Source organism: Fukomys damarensis, unplaced genomic scaffold (assembly GCF_012274545.1).
Source record: "Fukomys damarensis isolate Sample0158 unplaced genomic scaffold, DMR_v1.0_HiC HiC_scaffold_24, whole genome shotgun sequence".
NCBI lineage: Eukaryota > Metazoa > Chordata > Mammalia > Rodentia > Bathyergidae > Fukomys > Fukomys damarensis.
The window spans coordinates 72627040-72648762 of NW_022900936.1; the positions used below are offsets into that span (position 1 = coordinate 72627040).

Below are 21723 nucleotides of genomic sequence, written 5' to 3' on the forward strand. Positions count from 1 at the left end.
CCGACCCGCACACCGTGGACTGCCGCGACCGCGGGCTGCCCAGCGTGCCCGACCCCTTCCCGCTGGACGTGCGCAAGCTGCTGGTGGCCGGCAACCGCATCCAGCAGATCCCTGAAGACTTCTTCATCTTCTATGGAGACCTGGTGTACCTGGACTTCAGGAACAACTCCCTGCGTTCGCTGGAGGAGGGCACGTTCAGCGGTTCGGCTAAGCTCGCCTTCCTAGATCTCAGCTATAACAACCTCACGCAGCTGAGCGCGGGCGCCTTTCGCTCCGCGGGAAGGCTGGTCAAGCTGAGCTTGGCCAACAACAAGCTGGCGGGCGTGCACGAGGCCGCCTTCGAGACTCTGGAGTCGCTGCAGGTGCTGGAGCTCAACGACAACAAGCTGCGCAGCCTAAACGTGGCTGTCCTGGACGCGCTACCCTCCCTGCGCACTCTGCGCCTGGACGGGAATCCCTGGCTGTGCGACTGTGACTTTGCCCACCTCTTCTCCTGGATCCAGGAGAACACGTCCAAACTGCCCAAAGGTGAGTGGGGGAGCTGGCCTGGGCTGGGGCGCGGGAGGGAGGAGAGAAAAACTCCCCCAAATTGAGGTTGAGCCCTGAGGAGGAGGCTTGGGGTCGCACCAGCAGGGTCCTAGTGAGCCTCGTCCTTGGAACCCCGGAAAGTTTCTAGTCTGAACTCCTCTGGGATCTGCTGGGAGAGGGTGTGGAGGGACACAGCGCAAAGCTCTGGAGTTCTATGGCGTTGAAGCCGTGCTTCCTTCCTTGTTCCTTTATCAACTCACCTCCCCAGGTCAGGAACCTAACGCTGCTCCTTATTTCCTGGTCAAGATCACCTCGGGCTGGGTGGTGTGGGTCGTCCAATAACCGTGGGTTCTTCCTAAGTAGTAGTCACCTTGCAGTGTGTGGAGCACAGCGCCATTCCCCTACTTGGGTACTAGAAGGATGGAGGGGAGCTGGCCAATTGCATGGCACTGGTCTCTCTGTTGCTTGCCAGCTCAGGCTTACTCTTCCGATAAAAGGAGTGAGGATATTCCTAGTGAGGGGACCGCCTGCAAACCAGGCATGCAGTCACGATTTATGGCTCTGTGATTTTTCAGCCCAGATGTGAAAACGCCAAACAGAAATGTTGCAGGCTGGTGCCTTCCCTGCTTGCCTGAGTCCCCTTCCAGTGCCTGCCAGAACACACCTATCCATCTGCAGATGGAGCCCGAGGGCAGAGGGAGTTAAGTGGCCCAGGGAAGGCCAGCAGGAGGGAAGCCAAGGTGTAGCTGAGAACCAACCACCAGGGCAGGGTCGGGGCAGGTGGAAGTCCTTGGCCTGTGTGGACTTCAGTCTGTGGGCATCGGTGCCCACCATGATCTCTCAGGGCCAGACCCCGCCTCCCGCCTTCCCAGAAAGGTTGGGCAGATTTGGAATCAGACTTTAGAAAAGGTGACAGGTGCAGATTGTGCTTCAGAATCTCATTCCATTTACTGAGAACTCACAGAAGCTGCTACCATGCAGAATTCCTGGGCTCACTTTTTCATTGCCACTGTCACAGGCTTGCAGAAGGGCACCGGGGTGGCCGCTTCTCAGAAGATGCAGACCTCTGTGCTGGTGCGTTGGCTGCCTGTGCACCATTCCTAAGAAGATCCTGCTTGTGAGATGCAGAGTTCCCCCACTCTCCACTTAGTCCTCACTCTCCTGCTTGGCTTCCCAGATTACTAGAAGATTGCTGGTCTCAGAACCGGTGGGTGAAAACCTCACTGGGGATGGGCTCTCCTTGGTTCTGGTGGCTCCTGCCTGCCACTGCATTCTGTGGAGCTGGCATTAATTCCATGGCTGGCAGGGTGGTAACCAGCCCTGTTGGACCCTCATTGTTTTGAGATGAGGTGAAGTGTCCTGGAGCAGAACCAGGAGTGTGTCCTCTGCCCCATAAATGCCTGGGTGGCTGGGACCTTGGACAGGCCACTTGTTATCCTTCTCATGCCTCCATTTCCCCACCTCTAGAGTACTTGAGTGGATTTCTGAGATCTACAGGCTGTTTTATAGGGAAGGAGATGGACACCGGGTGGATGTATGAGGCTGGAGAAAGGACAAACAGGCTCAGGGCGGTCAACAGTGTCCATACCACTAGGGAAAGGGGAGAGCAAGGGAAGGGCCGGTGTCTCCTAGTCAGGAGAAGACAGAGGCAGCTCGAGGGCATCTCCCAGGCACAGTGCCCAGGGTAGCTCTGGTCTCACTTCAGCTGCCTGTGCTGTGCGGCCAGAGCAGTGTCTCCAAACTAAACCAGAGGCCAGGTGGGTGATGGAGGAAATGCACAGGCCTTAAAATGAAAGACCTGCATGTATATCTGGATTCAGATTTATGATCCTAGGCCATCTTTGACCTCTCTGAGCCTCAGTTTCTCTGCCCTTTAAGTCAGAATGTAGTGCTAGTGATGAGTGTCAATGAGACTCACCCTGGGAAGGGCACAGTGCCACTGAGCAAAGTATAGCCCTCTCAGCAGATTTATGTCCCCTGTCCTCCTGCACGTATGCTGCTTCTGATACTTAACATTTAAAACATTTTTAACTAATGCACAGCAATTGTGCATAATTAGGGGCACAGTGTGCTCATTTGATACATGTATACCATGTATAGTGCTGCCAGCATTTCTGTCTTCCTAAACATTTATCATTTCTTTAAACTGGAAACCTACCAACTCATCTTTTCTAATGCTTTTCAAAATATGAAATAAACTATTATAGACAATGGTCACCGTGATGTGCTATAGACACCAAACCTTATCCCTCCCAGCTAACTGTATCTTGCTACCTGTTACTGAGCCTCCCTCTTTCCCACCTCCCCTGCCTGGCCTATATCCTTCCCAGGGGCCAAGGCCAAGTGCTGAGAGCCTCCTGAGGTTTCTAGCTGCATAGCTGTCTCTACTTCCTAACATGAGTTCTTTTCGGACCCCAGTTTCCTCACCTGTAAAATGGGGGCAATATGGTATCCACTTTGTGAGATTGCTTGGAGGATTGGAAGGGGATTTTTTATAAAGAGCTTCATGGCACTTGTACACTGTAGACACTGCAAATGTTGGTGCTGTTGTCCCATTGTAACCAGAAGACCCAGCCATGTCAGATGCGACTTCCCCAAGTTGCACAATCTAGGAGGAGGTAGGGGATACACTGGGACCTCCTGCTTCCCAGCCCCCTCCATGCTGACCACGCTTTCTGACAAAGACAGTTGGCCCTTTTGGGGTGCAAACTCAGGGCTGTCTAGGCCAGTGCTTGACCTCTTCAAGGGAAGGAGCAGCAGATCCCTTCATCTCATCCTGCCCCCCCCAAGGATGGAGCCAGAGCCTTCTTCCTTGACCTTGACTAGCTGTGACAATTGTAAAATGTGTCATCTGCCCGGTGTACCTCACCTGTGGTCACAGTGAGATGGGGAGCATTCAGGCTGCAAGGACTTCTGGTCTCCTCCAGGCTCCTTCCAGGACCAGGAGTCTGGGGTCTGAGATCTGAGAAGGACCTAACCTGCTGGAGGGGACAGGGCCAGAGTATGTTGGCATGCCCACCTGCCAGGTGGCAAAACCCCAAATAGAACAATAAGTAGAGAAACAAATAAAAAATCTCGGGATTTTGAATTTCAGAGGAGGCACAGATAATGTTTTAATATAAGTATGTCCCGTGTGATGTTTGGGTTGTACTTCTGCATTAAGTGGCAGAATTTACCTGGCAGACCTCCCTGGTGCCTCGTGAGCATGAGGCACTTTGTAGTTGGTAGGTGCTGTCTCTTTTAATGCAGCAGGCGTGCCCGCCAGGTACCTTTGCCCACAGTTTGCCAGACAGAAATAAGTGACCTGCACAGAGGAAAGAACACAGAAGTTTGCCCAAGGTCAGTATCTGAACTCTGGAGTGTTTGGCCCCACAGCTGCTCTCTGCAAGAGGTGTGGAAAGGGAGAGTGAGGTCCCCCCAACACAGCCTTCTCCCTATGGTCCCCCCAGGTGGTAGGGGCCTCTCCCTCCTTCCATTGTGATTCTGCACCTGTTCTGGTGGCTTCCCTTGAGATAATGGGCCACAGATAGTTAGAGACGGTGGTCACCAAGGGGAGAATGATGATCTTACTTTAAGTAGAAAGGGTTCCCGACTGGGAAGCCACTTGGGCGACTGGTCAGGAGAGAGGGAGAGGATGGGGAGATTCTGGAGGAGTCTAGGAAGGAAGGAGCAGCAGTGGTGATGACACTTTTGTCACAGGTGCTGTGGTCTTTAAAGCCCTCCTGGGGATCACATCGTCTTCACTTTACAGCAGCCCAGGAAGTGAGCAGGAATTAGACACAAAAATGAGCTGGACGTGCTTCTCACTTGAGAGCCATTTGGGTAAGAGACTCCTGTGCTGCTGTGTGGGAAGGGCTTTGTGATGTGTTTGTGGCTCCCTAGCTCACTAGTTGTGTGACCTTCTGTAGGTAGCCTCCTATCTCTGGGATTCAGGTTTTTTTTTTCAAGCAAAAGATAGAAGTAGAAAGATTCATGTAATGTTCTGGGTTCCAAGACTCATATTCTGTGGTTTTAAGAAAAAGGAATATTACCCTGATTTTAAAAATTGGGAGGTTGAGGCATGGGGGAGGCAGGGACCATTCAAAGACTCCTCTGCTGGAATTCAGGGCCCTGTAATCTCTGTGCAGTGGAGGGAGGGCCAGAGCACCTGGACAGTCTGGACCCTGACCTCAGAGGCTGAGATGCTGTCATACCATGGAGGGCTTTCCACTTCCTGTCCCCAACATTGGTCCTGGAGTCACTGGGCAAAAAGACCACTGGGCTTGGGAAGCTCAGCCTGGTGGACATGGACCTGTCTCTGTGCTTGATTCTGGAAGTTGTGAAGCAGGTGACACAGCCCACACCAGCCCTCAGAATGTGTCACAGGCAGGGCTCAAGGGAAGTCTGAATTGGCAGGGCGCCCTCACGGACCTTGCTTTCTAGCCAGGGCTGTGTGTGTTCCATGGGTGGTCACAGTGCACAATGACAAGGTGGAAGTCTTGTGCCCTGTCATGGAGGTGGGGGGAAGGACTGGGCAGAAGTAGACAGGGACAGAATGACACAGGGCCACACGATATGCCTGGTTTCCCATGAGGACAGCCTCCTCGAGAAGATCCTGACATCTGCCTGGAGTGGCATTCAGAGGCCTCACTGGTCACCCTTTGGGGTCAGGGTCCTTGTGGAAGGGGGCACATGAAAGCCAGAGTGCTCATGGATTGGAATGTCGCAGTTCCCTCCTGCTTATCTGGCCTGATCGGGGTTCGTGAGGGACCTCAGCCTGTCTTCTGGCACCACTGGCCTGGCAGCTCAGTGGGGGTGTCTTGTCGCATTGACGAAAGGGCAGTTCTTCGGCTCAGCAGACGAAAGTGACACTTGCCGAGAGGCCACAGGGGTACTTTCTCCCAGGAGACTCCAAGGTAATGATTTCTTTCTATAAAGAAGAAAGGCAACTTAAATTTTTCTGATTATAAAAATAATAGGTGCCTATAATTAGACTGGGGAAACATAAGTAAGTATCCTGAAGAAGATATAAATTTTAAACCCAAGAATCCCATTACTATTTGAGTTTTGCTATATTTTATTCCAATCTTATTGTGCCCGTATGTATTTCATAGACGTTGATATTATGCTGTTACATTTTATATAGATTTTTTCTCTTATTGAATTGTGAGAGTCACTGCAGTTCTTTGAAAATTCAAATTTAACAGCCCTGAGATTAGGTCAACGTACAGACACATGAACCAGAGCCATCTGCTGTTGTTAGAAGTGTGTGTCATGACCAGACATGGTGGGGCACCCTGTAATTCCAGTGCACACCCTCTGGGAGGCTGAGGCAGGAGGGTGGCAAGTTTGAGCCCAGCCTGGGCAACATAGTAAGATCCTGTCTAAAAAAGTAAAAGGGACTGGGGATGTATCTCAAGGTGAGGGCCGTGGCTTTAACCTTCAATATCAAAAAAGAAAGAAAAAAGAAAAGAAAGAGGTGTTATTTCTATTCATGTTTTACATGTAAACAGTGCTCATCTGAACAAGCTCATGCATGTAAATGGCTGCTGGTCTTTCTTTGGGGTGGAAGTGCATTGTGACGGTCTGTACCTTTTTAAATCCCTGGCTACATTTTAGCCGAGAAAGATGGCACAGTTAGCAAAGAGTTCGGGTCTCAGCATACCTTTCAGAAGATGTTAAATGACATCTCTTGCCATTCTCTTTGCCTTTCTGCATGTGTGTTTCCCTCCTCCCTGAGAGAATTGGCTCTGGGGCCGAGGTTGGCTGAGGTCTCGGCTGCTCCTGCCAGGGCTGCGTCTCGTCTTTGACGTGTCCATCCGTACATGCCGTGCGTGTCACCGGCTGCTGCCTCTTCAGATTGTCCTCAGGTTAACTCACTAAGGTGTCACCTTTCTCACCACTGCTGGGGGACAGAGCTGGGTGTCAGCTTTTGCAGCACATGGGCTGGAGTTCTGGTGAGAAGCTACCCTGGACGCATCTGCAGGCGGCCTGGGGGAACTGTGCTGCTCCAGTCCTAGACACGGGCCTTTCTGACAGTCCTGTGTTCATCATGTCACTCTGTCAGTGAGCTCCAAGGACTGCCATGTGGGACATCGGACAGGAAGCCCCAGGGACACAGCTGGGGTTCTGCTTTGGATTGGCTGCTGCTGACTAGCTTGCCAGCTGACTCAGATCCCCTGGGAAAGACAGCTCTGAGGCTCCAGCATGCACCATCACGGGCCTGCTGTACAACTGTGTGGCTCTTGGCAGGACTTTGGGGATCACTGAGCAGGCGAATGCACCTTCCTGAGATCCTCAGGGGCTACTACTACCCTGGCCTTGCTTTTGTTCCCCTGTCCCTATAATCCTCCCTGAGCATATCCAGGCTGCTCTTCAGCAAGGCCAGGGCTGGGAATGTGGTTCCCTGGCTCTCCTGCCTGGTCCATGCGGGCCTGCTCAAATCCCATGGCCTTTCTGGCCTCAAGTCTGCCATGGGAAGGAGAGATGGGCCACGTACTCCTGCCCCTTTCTGGCCTCAAGTCTGCCATGGGAAGGAGAGATGGGCCACGTACTCCTGCCCCAGCTGTCAGCATCAGGCTGGCCAGATGCAGGTAGCTGGAGTGCTACGGTTCTGGCCTCTGCAGGGCCAGTGTGTGTGACTGGGGGGTGCCCAGGATGCCAAGGCAATGGACCTGGAAGCCTGCTGGGGGGGGGCACCTTTGCTTGTCAGTTCACAGAGGCAGAAGCAGCCTCATAGGCAGAGCAGACAGCAGAGCTCTTTGGGAGGATGAGAGTGTAGCCAGGGATGCTGGGTCCTGCAGTGGAGCCCTGGGAGTTGTGGCATTGGGAACTGGGGGTCTTAGCGCAGCCCCCTTCTGCCTTGTATTCTTTCTGCTTCTAACACTATAGGAGTAAGTGTGATCAAGAGGAGTGTTTATATTTAAGAAAATTTGTAGCAAAAAGCACATTACCCTTAACCACCCTTAAAAACTCCTTGCATCAGATACTGTATACATATCCCATCATTTTTACCACTCTCTTTTTTCTTCTTCCTCCTCCTCCTCTTTGTCCTCCTCTTCTTCTTTTTCTTCCTCCTCCTCTTCTTCCTCTTCCTCTCCCTCTTTTTGAGACAGGCTCTCATTACCTAGTTTAGGCTGGCCTTGAACTCACTGTGTAGCCCAAGCTGGCTTCAGACTTGTGGGAATCCTCCTGCCTCAGCCTCCCAGGTGCTGGGATTATAGGTGTGCAACAACACACCTGGCTCTTGCCACTGTCTGAAGCAGTCCCTTGTGACTGTCTTTAGTCATGGCTGCCTGAGATCTTTAGTTGACTCAAAATGTTTACCTTTCATGATCATTTTGGCTTTGGGGAAGAGCCAGAAGTCACACAACGCCAGATTTGCAGTGGATAAGGTGGATTAAGACACACCGCAATGTTATTGGACAGAAATTGCCATAAATGTTTTACATCAATTCAAGATGATGAGGTAATCATGAAGACACTCACCAGAAGGATTTCCAGAACTGCTTCAGAAAGTGAAGAGAAGGCTGAGTTGAAAATATTTGAAGTAGGGGGAGATTTTGAGAGGGATTCTTGGCAATATGTCTCTTACTATTAATTTTTAAAATTTGAGTATTCACTGTATTTGTTATCACTCTCATTTATTCCTGTGTGTACCGATGGGCTTTCTGTACTTCCCTGAAAACTTGATAAAAAGGCATGCTTCCCCTTGCTGCCTGGGTGGCAGGACTCTTCTCTCAGTCTTTCCAGGGGGCTCCATCTGGGACATGTCTCTCTCTCTCTCGGCCTAAGCAGCTTGGGAGTGGATGGAGTGATCTGGTGCCTAATGGCTGCCAGGCTTGTCGGCTCATCATGGGGTTGAGTGTAGAGAGTGGGACAGAAACAGGCTGGGCAGGTCCCCCTCGAGGTGTGCATGACCAAGGATGTGCTTCCAGTTGGCTGTCTGATGCTAGGTAAATCCCGTGCTATCCCTAGGCCAGTGCCTCCCAGTTTAGATGCAGGTGACAAAGATCCAGGCTCTGTGGTATGGGCTGGTTCCTGACAACTGCTCCTGGGTCTGGAGTGGTGTATAGCTCTGGGGAGAGCATGACTCCCTGCTCTTGACCTCCATCTCATGAGCGGCTGGGAGGTAGATGATGATCTCTCTGAAAATTAACATTTACCTGCCAGAAATAGTAACTTTAAAGAACACAGTTCCTGTCTCAAGATGTATAAAGGATAGTCACTAAATACAAGAAACTTGTTCTGACCTCAGGAGCTGGACCCATGGTTGGGAACTCCATGGAAACTGATTTTGATGTACCCTAAAAGGGTAGTGAGGTGATCATCACTGGAGGTGTTCAAGCAGAGTCTTAATGATTGCTTTTCAGTAGCACTGCAGGGAGAATCAGGCACCGGGTAAGATTTCTCCCATGTTGCATCAATCCTCTGATTCTAAATTTCTGGGGCTTTTTTTGTCCATTCCTGGTTCCATTAGCCAAACAGATCCTGAAGAGGTTCTAGTGGGCCCTTTATCTCTTGCCTTGACACCTGGAACAATCTCCTCTTTCCTTTCCCCTCCCCTGCCTCATCTGTGCTTATTTCTGAACCTAAATAGACAAAGGTCTAAGCTGTGAAAAAAAGAAAAACACAGTTTGGAGCCTTTATCGTGCCTCAGGCCTTGCTCTGTTCCCATCTAATCCTTGTCAGAGCCCAGGTCACCTGCAGCAGCTGGAATCAGTATCTAAACATGTACTGTGTGTATTCATTTCACGTCCAACTCCCCTGGGCCAGGACATGGAATTTCTGTGGTCCTGTCCATGTGCCCATGTGACTGGGGCTTCCGGGCACTGCAGGGCTGTCCCACCGTGAGTGCCACAGGCTCATTCATTGTGAATTTTTGTTGTCATGCTTCAGCTCTATGCCCCAGCATCCACCGGCTCTAGGGCTTTCGTCACTGACCAGGCCATTGCCTCTCAAATCTATGCTGAAGCAGAGTGCCACCAGGCAGGGTGGTGCTCATCTGTAATGCCAGTGGTCTGGGAAGCTAAGACAGGAGGATCGCAAGTTTGAGCCCAGCCTGGGCAACTCAGAGACTTAGTGAGACCTGGCCTCTGAATAAAGAAATTTTTAAAAGGAATTCTTTTGATGCTATAGCTCAACGTGAAGGCTCTGGGTTCAATCCCCACTACTGAAGGAAAAAGAAAACAGAATTCTCTGAGCTGCCAGCCCAGCCCTCTGGGTGCACGTTGTCTACTTTGGGCTCAGAAGAAACTTTCAGTGAGCTTCTCTGCCTCAACGCCCAGCCTCAGAGGGCATAGATCAGAGGAGACATGAACATATTTGCCGAAGCCAGAGCAGGCCAAACCCCAACGATGCCTACCCTGCTTCCTTTTCATGTAAGAGCCTGCGACTCAGAGACATCCAGTGACTTCCCCAAACCCACACAGCCAACTAGTGAAAAGCCAAGCCTGGAGCCAAGACCCTTGGTCCCGCCTCACGCCAGCACACAGTGATGATGAAGGGAATGAGAAGATGGGCACAGGCTTTGGATTCAGATCCATTGCAATTTGAGTCCAGCTGCTTACTTCCTAGCTCTGTGAGCCTGGGCAGATTGCTTAGCATCTCTGTGCCTCCATCTTCTCCTGTATAAGAGACAGACAGTTATATGCATGTCTGTTGTGAGCATCAAAGAGATGAGGCCTGTAGAGTGCTCATTACAGTGCCCAGCACACAAAAAGTGGGTCGTAAATGTCACCGTTTTCATCACCACAGCAGTCAATCAGTCAGCACTTACACGGTCATCCAGAGGACCTCTCCCAGGGCGTCACCTGGGTCACACATCTTAACAAGGTGTTCTGAGGGTGGGCGAAGTAGAGTGGGGACATCTCCCTCCTGAGTGTGGCCCTGCCCTGGCTCACCACTTCATCACCACAGCAGTAAATCAGTCAGCACTTACGCGGTCATCCAGAGGACCTGTCCCAGGGCGTCACCTGGGTCACACATCTTAACAAGGTGTTGCTGAGGGTGGGCGAAGTAGAGTGGGGACATCTCCCTCCTGAGTGTGGCCCTGCCCTGGCTCACCACATGCTCTGGGAATGTGCGAGTTTCTTCTTGCTGCTGGAATGAATGACACAAATTTAAGGGCTCAATTGGTTCTCTTACAGTTCTGGTGGTCAGACATCCACATAGGTCTGATGGTCTAAGACCAGAGTGTCTGCGTTCCCTTCACTCTTTCCAGCTTCTGAAAGGTGTGTGTGTCCCTTGGCCCTGGCTCACACCCGCCTCTTCCGTTGTCATACCTCCTCCTCTGCTTCCAACCTCCCGACCCTTTCGTTAGGACCTGTAATCATATCTGCCCCTTGCCCATCCAGGATCACCTCTGACAATACTATGGATTTAATGAATCCTTGGATGAACTAGATGGAGCTCTCTGAGCTCTTCTTGCCTGCCTCCTCATGCAGCATCCTCTGTGCCACACACCAGCCACAGCACGTGCATCCGCTCCAGGTGCTCAGCGTGAATTAAGGACCTGGTACCTGGAAAGAACACTAAACAGGGAGTCAGAAGACCCAGGCTCCACTCCAGGATCCAGGTGACCTTAGATCCATTTTCCAACTTCTCTGGGCCTCTCTATAAAGTAAGAAGGGAAGTGGAGTAGGAGGGAGACTAGCAGATGTTAAAAGGGCCTTTAATCTAACCTTCTGTGTAAAAGAATGGGCTGGCGGAAAGCCTGGCTATGGTGTGAAAGACCCCCAAAGACTTTTGGAGTTCTGGGAGGCAGGCCAGGAGGGCAGGGAAGAGGGTTTAACCTATAAAAGCAATGGACTATTGCCCAGGGGTCCCTGCAGAACCCTTCATGTCAGTCCTTTCTCCAGGTGTGCCACAGAGAGTTCCCTGCTCCTGGGAATTGCAACTCTAGCAGTGGGGTAGGATGGATCTGCCACACTCTTTCTCCAATTTCTCCTTGGCACAAGGACCTCTCAAACTTGGGAAGACTTGCAAAGATCATGTTACAGTCTTGGGCAGCCAGTTCACAGAAGGACAAGTGGCCATTGAGCACACAATGCAATCAGAGCAATGCAAAATAGATCAACAATGTCCTCTCTTAGGGCTTCTCAGGCTAAGAGAGATGAAAGTGTCAAAAATCTATTGTTGGCACAAGTTCAAGGACTTCCATGCCACCTTCAACTTGTGGGACTGAAACTTTGGGAATTAGTGAAGAAAGCACACAGAGATGGACATAACAGCATAGCATCTAGTGAGAAAAACTAGAAATAATTCTGGGCTTGGTGAGAATATTCTTGGCCACTCTATCCAACCTAAGGGAATGCCCTACAGCTGCTAGAAGTGGAAAGGGAAGTTATCAGACTCAGTAACAGAATGTATTTCTACTTGGTAGCTTTATATACATAAACACATAGAAAAAATATTGAGAACAGTATAAACCAAAATGTTAATGGCATTTATGTATTTTTTTGTCCCCTTTCTGCTTATTTGTGTTGTCTCAGGGTGTATGCAAGCTTTACCTATGTGCAGACATAGGAAAACAAAAATATATCTTTAGCAACAAAAAGTGCTTACGAGAGCCTGTAGCCAGCCTGAACCGGGCAGTCCTGGGAGGCCAGGTCAGGGAAAAGGCCTGGAGAGATCCCTGGCTGAAGTCACTTGGTTGGCAAAGGGCCAGCTACGGGATGAGAGATTAATTTCAATCCACCATCTGCTGTATCACCATCTATTTCCGGAGGATGGCGGCTCTCCACTCTCTCCAGCTCAGGTGGCAGCTGCTGGGCAGAAGTCATCAGTCAAGGGGAGGGAGCCTGGCAGGTGGTGATAGCAGGACCCAAAGCTACCCTGCCCAAGGGAGGTGTTGGTCCCTGCTGAGTTTACATTGGTAGGGGGAGCCATGGTCTGTGCTCTACCAGAGCCAACTGGGGCTCACTCCAGCTTACTCCATGGTACACATGGGCTGGAGAAGACCAACCACAAAATAAAGGTAGAACTGTCTTCCCACCAGGAGGGCTGCCCATTGGCTTGTGTCATCACAGGGGGCGATGAGCTGTCCCACATCATTCCCACTGCCTTCTGGGACCCTCGGGCCACCGAGTTTGTGGTTTTGTAGGGCAGCTGGTTAGAAATGGATGATCTGTGGCTTTGGAACAGAGGTGGCAGTGTAGGGGCCCATCTGTGGCACTTCTTTCACATTAGCAGCCAAAGCCAGCTGTTGTAAGCAGGGAAGGCACTTGTTGCAGATGTCAGATGATTCACATGTTAGAGAAACAGCTAGAAAGAACCAAGGCAGCTCTGGGCATCCAGAGAACAGAACCCCACTCACAGTCTTTCTTCAGAGGGGCCGCTGTACTGAATGGGCACTAGCCATTGTTTCAGTGGTGTGCTCAAGATCAGTATCCAGACACAGAGAGACCTGGCCCAGTGAAGGCCAGGTACAGAACCCTGTACAGGAAAGTCATACCGAGACATACCCAGTGGGTGAGATGTAAGTGGCCCAAAGAAACCTAGGTGCGGTCCACAGATAACTTGGACTATCACACGATGCCACTGGTAGTGGAGCGAATGTGTCCTCCTGAGAGACGTGCTCAGGTCTTAACATCTGATCTTATTTGGAGATCTTCTCTGCAGATGTAATTAAAGTTGAGGATCTGTTGAGAAGACCATTTGGGTTAAGGGCAGGAATGCCTAGATCCAGGCACAGGTATCCTTAGGAAAACAGCAGAGGGAGATTTTTAAGCTGAGGCAAGGCAGAAGGTCACATGAAGGTGGACAAAGCCTGAAGTGTTGCAGCCACAGACCATGGAACATCTGAAGTCACTAGTAGCTGGCAGAAGAGAGCAAGCTTCTCCCTTGGAGTCTTCAGAGGGAGCCCAGCACTGCTGACACCTTGGTTCTGATTTCAGAATTCTGGCCTCCAGAACCAAGAGGCAATACATTTATTTTAATCTAACCAGTGTGTGGTTTGTTACAGCAGCTCTTGTGAAGACCACACCCAAGGTGTTCAGAATGACCTCTCAATGCTCTTGCCTCTGGGTGCCTTGAGCTCAGGCTGCCACAGAGGTGGCATAGGAACAAGTCTCCTGTGTAGCTTTGTGTTATTCCATGTCCCTCTGGGTCTTGCTATGCCAGCAGTCACTTGAGTAATCATTTTTAAGACAATGAGGGATGGAATGGCTAATTGTACCAGCCCAGGGACAGATTTCCTGCTTCTAGCTCTTGGCTTTGTCATTCTTAGCAGGCAACTTTAAGCATGTGATATACTTGTTTGTTTTCTTTATTTGTGAGCCAGGATCACTGTGTCTGCTAAATTTATTTTATAAGTTAAAGGAATGTGACCAGTAGAGAGTGCTCAGAGGACTCTCTGGCCTTGGGGTAGCTGGGACAGGATTAGCTGGGTTGGCCTCACTCTACCTATTTCCAAAGAGTGATGAGAATTTCCACCTCCCATGAGGGAGAAATGTATACAGCTTCTCTGTTCCCATGGAGTGATGAGCTATCTGTTGGCAAATTTGGGGGACAGGACTTCTGTCCTGCAGTAGAGGGGCTTGTCCAACCCTGGGTCACTGGGTGGCGATCTAACTGTCTGGGCAGCTGGTTTGAGAAGCTTTCTGTGCCCACACATCTTGGACTCTATCTTTATTCATATATTCCTTCAAAAGTATTGTCTGCATATTCTGGGTACATGAATATAGTAGTGAAGGAGGCAGCCTAACCTCACAGAGCTGCCATGCGATGAGGAAGGCAGGGGAGTGGAAGATAAACCAGACATGCATGGCATGACAGGGGATGCCAGGGGATGTCAGGTTGGGGGCAGAGTTAGAGAATGGTGGTGGGGGAAAGGAGAAAAGGGGCTTTAGGTGGGAGAATAGAGATTTCTGAGAGAAGAAACATCTGAATAGAGACCTGAAGAACATGGAGGGGGCAGGCAAAGGGGTAAGATGAAAAGGTTGGGGTTGTACTAGAGGTGTTTGAGGGAAGGCAGCAAGGCAGAGTGGAGGGGTGCAGGGGGTGGTGAAGACTGGAAATTTCATTTTGAGAGAGATGGGTGGGTAGGGGGTACAGTGTTGAGCAGTGCAGTAGGATATAGTTTTTTCTGTGTGACGGTGGGTCTTGATCATCAACTTGCTTGGCTTGAGAGATTCCTAGGAGATTGAAAAGGCACATCTGAGTATGTCTGGGTGGGCTGTGGGGGTGTGACTGAGGATTGCAGCTGGTCCCTGGGCCTCTTTGGCTCTTTCTCAACCTGTCTGCTTCCTAGATGCTGGAGTGGTCAGCTTTCCTGTACCTCTCCTTTCCATTATGAGGTTCCTGCCTCTGAGCCAGCCCACCATTGATGGGAACCTCTGAAACCATGAGTCAAAATAACCTTCTCCCCCTTTAAATTATGTACATCAGGTGTTTTCTTCCTGAGATGGACAGCTGACTGATATACTCTCTAAAAGACCCATTTGGGCTGAGAAAGGGAGACCAGGGCCCTAGAAAGTAGAGGCAGGAAGGTAGCTTAGAGGCTCCTGTGGTCTCATCAGTAAGGAAACTGGCAGCATATCCTCCTTTTCTGACTCCATGCTTCTCTTCATTCATTCATTCCTAGACCAAGGAGAGAATTGTTACCTGTTGTAGGCTACAGAGAAATCTGTGCATGGTAACTCATGCTGGTAATCCTAATACCCAGGGATGCTGAGGCAGGAGGATCACAGGTTCAAGCACCTTAGCAACTTAAGGAGACCCTGTCTCAAAATAGAAAGTAAAAAAGGGCTGGGGATATAGCTTGGTGTGAAGGCCCTAGATTCAATTCCCAGTATCACCAAAAAGAAAAAAATTCTGTCCATGAGGACCACCTACTTAGTATAGATTTGAGTTTAAACCAGTGGTCATCTCCCCTGGGACTGTCTTCCCTCATCTAGGAGGTATTGATAGACCTGGAGACAGTGTTGACTGCCACACCAAGCAGGGGGGTGTTGGTGGGTAAAGGTCAGAGATGCTCTTCAACATCCTCTAGGCATGGGACAGCACCCCCTCCCAACCAAGGAACATGCAGCCCCAGTGTCCACAGGGCTGAGACTGAAAATCTCTGGTCTGCAGTAATATTCTGCAGGAGAGAAGAAAGGACCCCAAAGTCAGACCTCTCAGCTCCAGAGCTCTTCAGTCTCAGGTGTTTTTGCAGCCCCCTTCTGTGGGGTTGTCTGCCTGGCTGACTCTTTGTCCAAGTCCTATTTCCCTGTCCTTTGTGAGCTGCAGAAAGCCATTAAGTCAGTGGATTTTGTCATGATAGGTGCATTCTGCACCAGCCCACAGTCCCCCGCCCCTGGTGGGCTTCTGTGTGGCATTTTCCAAACAAGCCCTTTTCTTCCAGCCACAGAGAAATGTGAGATGACATTTTCTAAAATCGTTGCTTTGTAAAAATGCCAAGACTGATCTCAAGGTACAAAGAGCATTGTGGGTTTAAATGGCAGCACTGTGGCCTCAAGTTATACGTGGTGCTTATTTTCTAGTTAAAATTGCTCATGGGAGATGAGGATTTCTAGCATGTTTCTCTGGCTAAATCACAACCTGTTACCAGCTTGAGGGTTGCAGGTAATCTCTTGGCTTTAGAAACTGCCTGGGTTTCATGTCTCATGCTGTTTCCATGATATCTGTGGCCAGGGGTGAACTATTAAGAAGAATCAGGTTGATTAATTTTGCTGCTTTTCCATTGAAGAAATCAATGCCTGCAAGGAAGCTCCCATGTAACTCTTGATGAAAGCACTCCTCTTTTATTCAGATGCATTTAAAATGCTCAGAAGTAAGTAGAAATTGGGCCTCTTTAGGAAAAAGGAACAGTCAGACACTGATTGGGTGTGAACCAGAGGGGCCCCAGTGCTTTGGTCTATCCAGGTCCTTGGGTCTAGAAAGCAGGCCTGATTGGGGGAGGAGAGAGTGAGGAGTCTGGTTGCCAGGAAACAGTTCCCATGGGGAGGAAAGCATCAGTAGGCTGGCTGTGCACAACTTGAGCCAAGGGCTAGGACAGAAGGAATGAGAAACTCAGCCACATTTCCTCTACCTTCTGTTGCTGAGCTGGAGAAGGAAAGGCATGAGGACACCAAGCGTTGCGGGGGGCAGTGCTGGGTAATCTGAGGGCTGCACTGTGCTGAGAACAGGCTGCCTAGTTAGCCAGGTGGGAGGAAGTCATCTTGACTTTCAGATAATGCTGGAAGTAGGTTGAGGGGTCAGCTCTTTCAAACCTGGGAGCCCTGAAAAAGAGCAAATGAAAGTTTTCCTGGGAGGTGAAAGGAAGTCAGAATAAGTCACAACTGAAGGCTGGTGAGTGTAAAGTAAAAATGATGTCCTCACATCTCCCGCTACTTCCACTGGGAAGGGCGCCTTACAACCCAAGAGTGGGAGTCAGCTTCTAGAGCTGGATGCCTGCCCTCAAATTCTACTTTTGCCACCATAACACTGTGCTTCAGTTTTCCTGCCCATAAAATGGGCACAAGAGCACCTATCTCATGTGGGTGTTTGAGAATTAGAGTTACGCAGCATATAGATTCGAATGCTTTTCTTTTTTTCTTTGCAGTGTTAGGCATTGAACCCAGGCCCTTGTGCATGGTAGGCAAGTGTTCCACTGTGCTCCACTCCCAACCCCACTGAGCCGTGCAGTACTTAGAGCAATGTCTGCACATAGTAAGCTCAGTGTGACTGTTACCACTGCTGTGACTGTTTCTTTTTCTTCTTCTAGATCAGAAACAGAAGAACTAAGCTTATTATCTCTAACTACTTTTTCTTGTTCTTTTTGCAGTATGGGGATTGAACACAGAGCCTTGTCACTGAGCAAAATTCGCAGCCCTTTATGTTTTGAAACAGTATTTCAATATATCACTATGTTACCCATGCTGGTGTCAAATTTGTGATCCGTCTGCCTAGGGATACGCTATCACACCTGGCTTGCATCTGAGTTTCACATGTTCTCTTATTTCTGAGCTTTGTAGAATCATGGCAGTCACTTGGACTTGTACATAGTTTATGTTGTACATGTGTTAGTCAAGATGGGTAAATAGAGCTTAGTAATGAGCAAAAAACTGCTACACAGATTCAGTGCAAACCGTATTGAAATCCCAACAGTATATTTCATATAACTAGAGAAAATAATCCAAAAATTCATTTGGAATCAGAAGAGACCTAGAATAGCAAAAGCAATTCTAGGAAACAGGGACATGGCAGGGGGTATCACAATCCCTAACTCAAAACTATATTACAAAGTCACTGTGATAAAAACAGCATGGTACTGGCAAAGAAACAGACCCAAGGATCAGTGGAATAGATTAGAAGATGCAGAAACATCTCCTAATGTACTCAGCTACCTCATCTTTGACAAAGGAGCCAAACACCCTCTCTGGAGGAAAGATAGCCTCTTTAATAAATGGTGTTGGAAAAACTGGATTTCAACTTGTCAAAGATTAAAACTAGACCTGTATCTTTCACCATGTTCTAAACTAAAATCCAAGTGGATTAAAGATATAAATATTAAAAAAGAAACACTAAACTTTCTGGAAGATAAGTTAGGTAGAGCTCTTGAAGATATCAGCATAGGAGAAGACTTTAGGAACAAATACTCAGTAGCAAGGGAACTAGCACAGAGAATCAACAATTAGGATCTCATCTTTTAAAAAAGCTTCTGCACTGCCAGAGAAATCACAAGCAGGGCTAAAAGACAACCCACAAAAAATTTTTACCAGCTATTCCTCAGACCAAGGTCTACAATCTAGAATATATAAAGAACTAAAAAAAATCAGACCTTCCAAATATAAAAATCCAATTCAAAAAATGGGCATCTGAAATGAACAAACGTTTCTCAGACAAAGGAGTAAAAACAGGAAATAATCATATGAAAAAATTTTCAACATCATTAGTCGTTCAAGAGATACAGATGAAAACAACACTGAGATTCCATCTCACCCCAGTAAGAATGGATGCTATCAAGAAATCACCCAATAACAAATGCTTGGGGGACTGTGCAGAGATAGGAACCCTTCTTCATTGTTGGTGGGAGTGCAGACTGGTGCAAGCACTGTGGAAATCAATATGGAGATACCTCAAAGAACTAGGATTAGAGGTTCCATTTGACCCAGCTATACCTCTGCTGAGTATCTTCCCAAAAGAATTAAAAGAATCATACCACAGAGATATATGCTCACCCATGTTTATAGTGGAACAATTTGTAATAGCTAAAACTTGGAAACAGCCTAATTGCCCATCAACTGGAGACTGGCTAAAAAAAAAAGATGTGGTTTTTTAATAAAATGGAGTACTACTCATAAAGCCATAAAGAATGAGAAACTAGAGAGATTTATAGCTAAGTGGATGCACATTGAGGCCACACTCTTAAGTGAAATTAATAAGTTACACATGTGTAAATACTGAATAATTTTCTGGTGTGAAAAAGTAAAAGTGTAAATAATGATTAAAAATGTATAATAGAATATTGTGTAATAGGAAGAAAATCCTAAAAGATTAGAGTAAGTGGGAGGGGTAGGGGAAAGGTAAAAAGGGAAATGAAAAAATATGTGAAAAGGAAAAACATAGAAACAATGTCTTTGTAAACAGGGAAGGGTGGAGGGGGTGAAGGGAGGGCTGGGGAATGGGGAAAAATAAGAACCTGATAAGTCATGTATAGGTACAAGATCCCAATGATGACCATAACTGTATTATATACCTAATGTGTACCAATCAATTTAATAAAGATAAAAAAAGACCAGCATGTTCTGAAAAAAAAAGATTTCAGACCTGGGGATGTAGCTCTAGTGGTTCAGGACTTGCCTAACAATTATGAGGCCCTGGCTTCAGTCCTCAGTCCAGACCTTCAGTCAGAAGAAAAAGGGTTTAAGTTCCACCCAGACCAGCTTTTCCCGTTTTCTTTTGTGGGGGGTCTCCTGCTCTGCTACCATGGGAAGCACTCACTTTAGGAACTGCTGGGCAGTCCTGGGCCTTGTCCTGAACCTGTCTTGTTTTGCCTTCTCCCCACAGGCCTGGACCAGATCCAGTGCTCTCTGCCCACTGAGAGCCGGAGGGTGGCCCTGCATGAGCTGTCTGAGGCCAGCTTCAGTGAGTGCAAGTTCAGCCTATCGCTCACGGACCTGTTTATCATCATCTTCTCAGGCGTTGCTGTCTCCATCGCCGCAATCATCTCCAGCTTCTTCCTGGCCACCGTGGTGCAGTGCTTCCAGAGGTGTGCCCCCAACAAAGACACCGAGGATGAGGATGAGGATGAGGATGACTGAGTCCCTCTTCTGTTTGTTCCTCATTGTCCTGTCCCTACCAGTGTTGCCTCTGTTAGAGGGGGAAATACAGAGAAGTATCAGCCAATGCTAGTGAGTGGACAGAGCCTGCTCTGTGTCTGGGACCCCAGTGCCCACTGGGGCCTGGACCTCAGAGTTCAGAATCAGCATCTTGCAGAAGCCCAGGAAGGAGGGAGGCATGGTTCCCTAGCAGAGTCCACTCAGGCCAGAGATGTGTGTTGGGAAAAAAGTGGCCAGGTCACCTCCATGGCTGCCTGCTGGAACTCTCCCATGGAGACGTGGATTTGTGGCCTCCAACTATAAGGATGCTTGTGCTGGTCTTTGACCTGCACTAGAAGACCATGAGCCATCTCCTTCCTCCTGAGTGACAGCAGCTTATCAGCAGAGATTCAGGGTCAAGTTCAGACCATTCTCTGGGGGGCAGGAAGTCTCCTCTTTATATCGTAGGCTCAGCAACCTTGAAATTTTATACAAGAACAAATAAATTTCTGCGCAGTAGACAATGTTTGTGCCCCCCACCCCCTGTGGGGTGGTATTTTGAGGTGAGGCCTCTGGGATGTGATTACAGCACCCTCTGGAATGGGGTGGAGAATCTTTGGATTCTGTAGAACCAGGGGTAGACACAGCAGGAAGCTGGCCATCTCTGAACCAGGAAGGGGCCTCTCCAGATCCCAGCTATGTTAAGCCCGGCCCATCCACTCCCAGCCTCCAGAACTGTGCGAAATAAATGTCTGCTGTTTATAAGTCATGCAGCCTGTGGTAATTTTTGATAGCAGCCAAGTATTCAGCTAAAATGGTGCCAAAGTAAAAGCTAAGAACCAGCTACAGGATTGGTTGGTAAATTTTGAAACACAGTTATTGGCATAACTCAAACCCTGGTCCTAACTCTAAGAGGCAGCACCTTGGATCAGAGCAAAGTCACTTTGCTCAGAGCCCCTTTTCCCCTGGAGTGCAGTCCGAGTCTCTCCTTGGCCATTAACACTTGTTGCTCTCTGTGCTGGTCTGGTTCCAGTGTGTCCATTGTAGAACTTGTGGTTTTGCATTCCAATTAGCAGGCTCCACTGGGCCAATAAAATGTCTGCCAATAAAATGTCATTCTCCTTGTACAAAACCCTCACTGGAGCCATGCATGATGACACATACTTGTAATCCCAGTTGTTTGGGGAGCTGAGGCAGGAGGATGCCAAGTTTAAGCCCAGCCAGGGCTACTCAATAACTTAGTGAGGCCCTGTCTCAAAAAATAAGGATAAAGGTGGAGGATGTAGCCCAGTGAGAAGGCCCTGGGTTCAATCCCGGATACGACAAAAAGAAAAAAATTCCCACTGAGATTTGGCCTCTGAATGACCTGCATCAGTAGCCTCGGGGAGAATGTGACATTTCTTTGGTACATAGGCTGTGACAGGCAGAGCTCTCCAGGACATGGCATGCAGTACTTTAGTTGGAGACAGTATGAAACAAGCAAGACATGTGCCCCGGTGGTGATACGAAGTGACTGGGCCCGGGAGATGGGGCCGAGCTCACAAGTAGCTCCTGGGATTCTTTGGGGGACCAGGTTCAGTACCTACTCCTTTGAGCTCACAGTATGTCTTATGTTTCCTTCTTTCACTGCTCCCTTCTGTCTTTGCTTCTACACATAATTATTGAGTACTACAGTCCAAACACTGTGGTTATATATGAAATAAGAAAGATGGAGCTGGTTGTGGTGGCATGCACCTGTAATACTAGAACTCTGGGTAGCTGAGGCAGGAGGTTCACAAGTTTGGGTCCAGTCTGGGCAATTTAGCAAGACCCTGTTTCAAAATAAAAGATGAAAAAGACTGGAAATGTAGCAACGTCCCTGGATTCAATCCTCAGTAACAACAAAGTAAAAGCTCCTCTCCTACATCTCTGCAAGTGTCCGTGGATCTCAGTTCCATCCCACTCTCCTACCCTGTCTTCTGGACAGCACATG

General features: G+C 48.8%; 1 protein-coding gene across 1 annotated transcript in view; it reads left to right on the forward strand.

Annotated features, from left to right (window-relative positions):
* The window catches only part of Lrrc38 (leucine rich repeat containing 38), a 21600-nt gene extending 1110 nt beyond the window's left edge, over window positions 1-20490 (forward strand). Inside the window, exons 2-3 of the mRNA XM_010619718.2 lie at window positions 3-528; window positions 19501-20490. Of these exons, the coding sequence (XP_010618020.1) occupies window positions 3-528; window positions 19501-19754 (780 nt within the window). The 3' untranslated portion in view covers window positions 19755-20490. The remainder of the gene's footprint in view (window positions 1-2; window positions 529-19500) is intronic.
* The last annotated feature ends 1233 nt before the right edge of the window (window positions 20491-21723 follow it).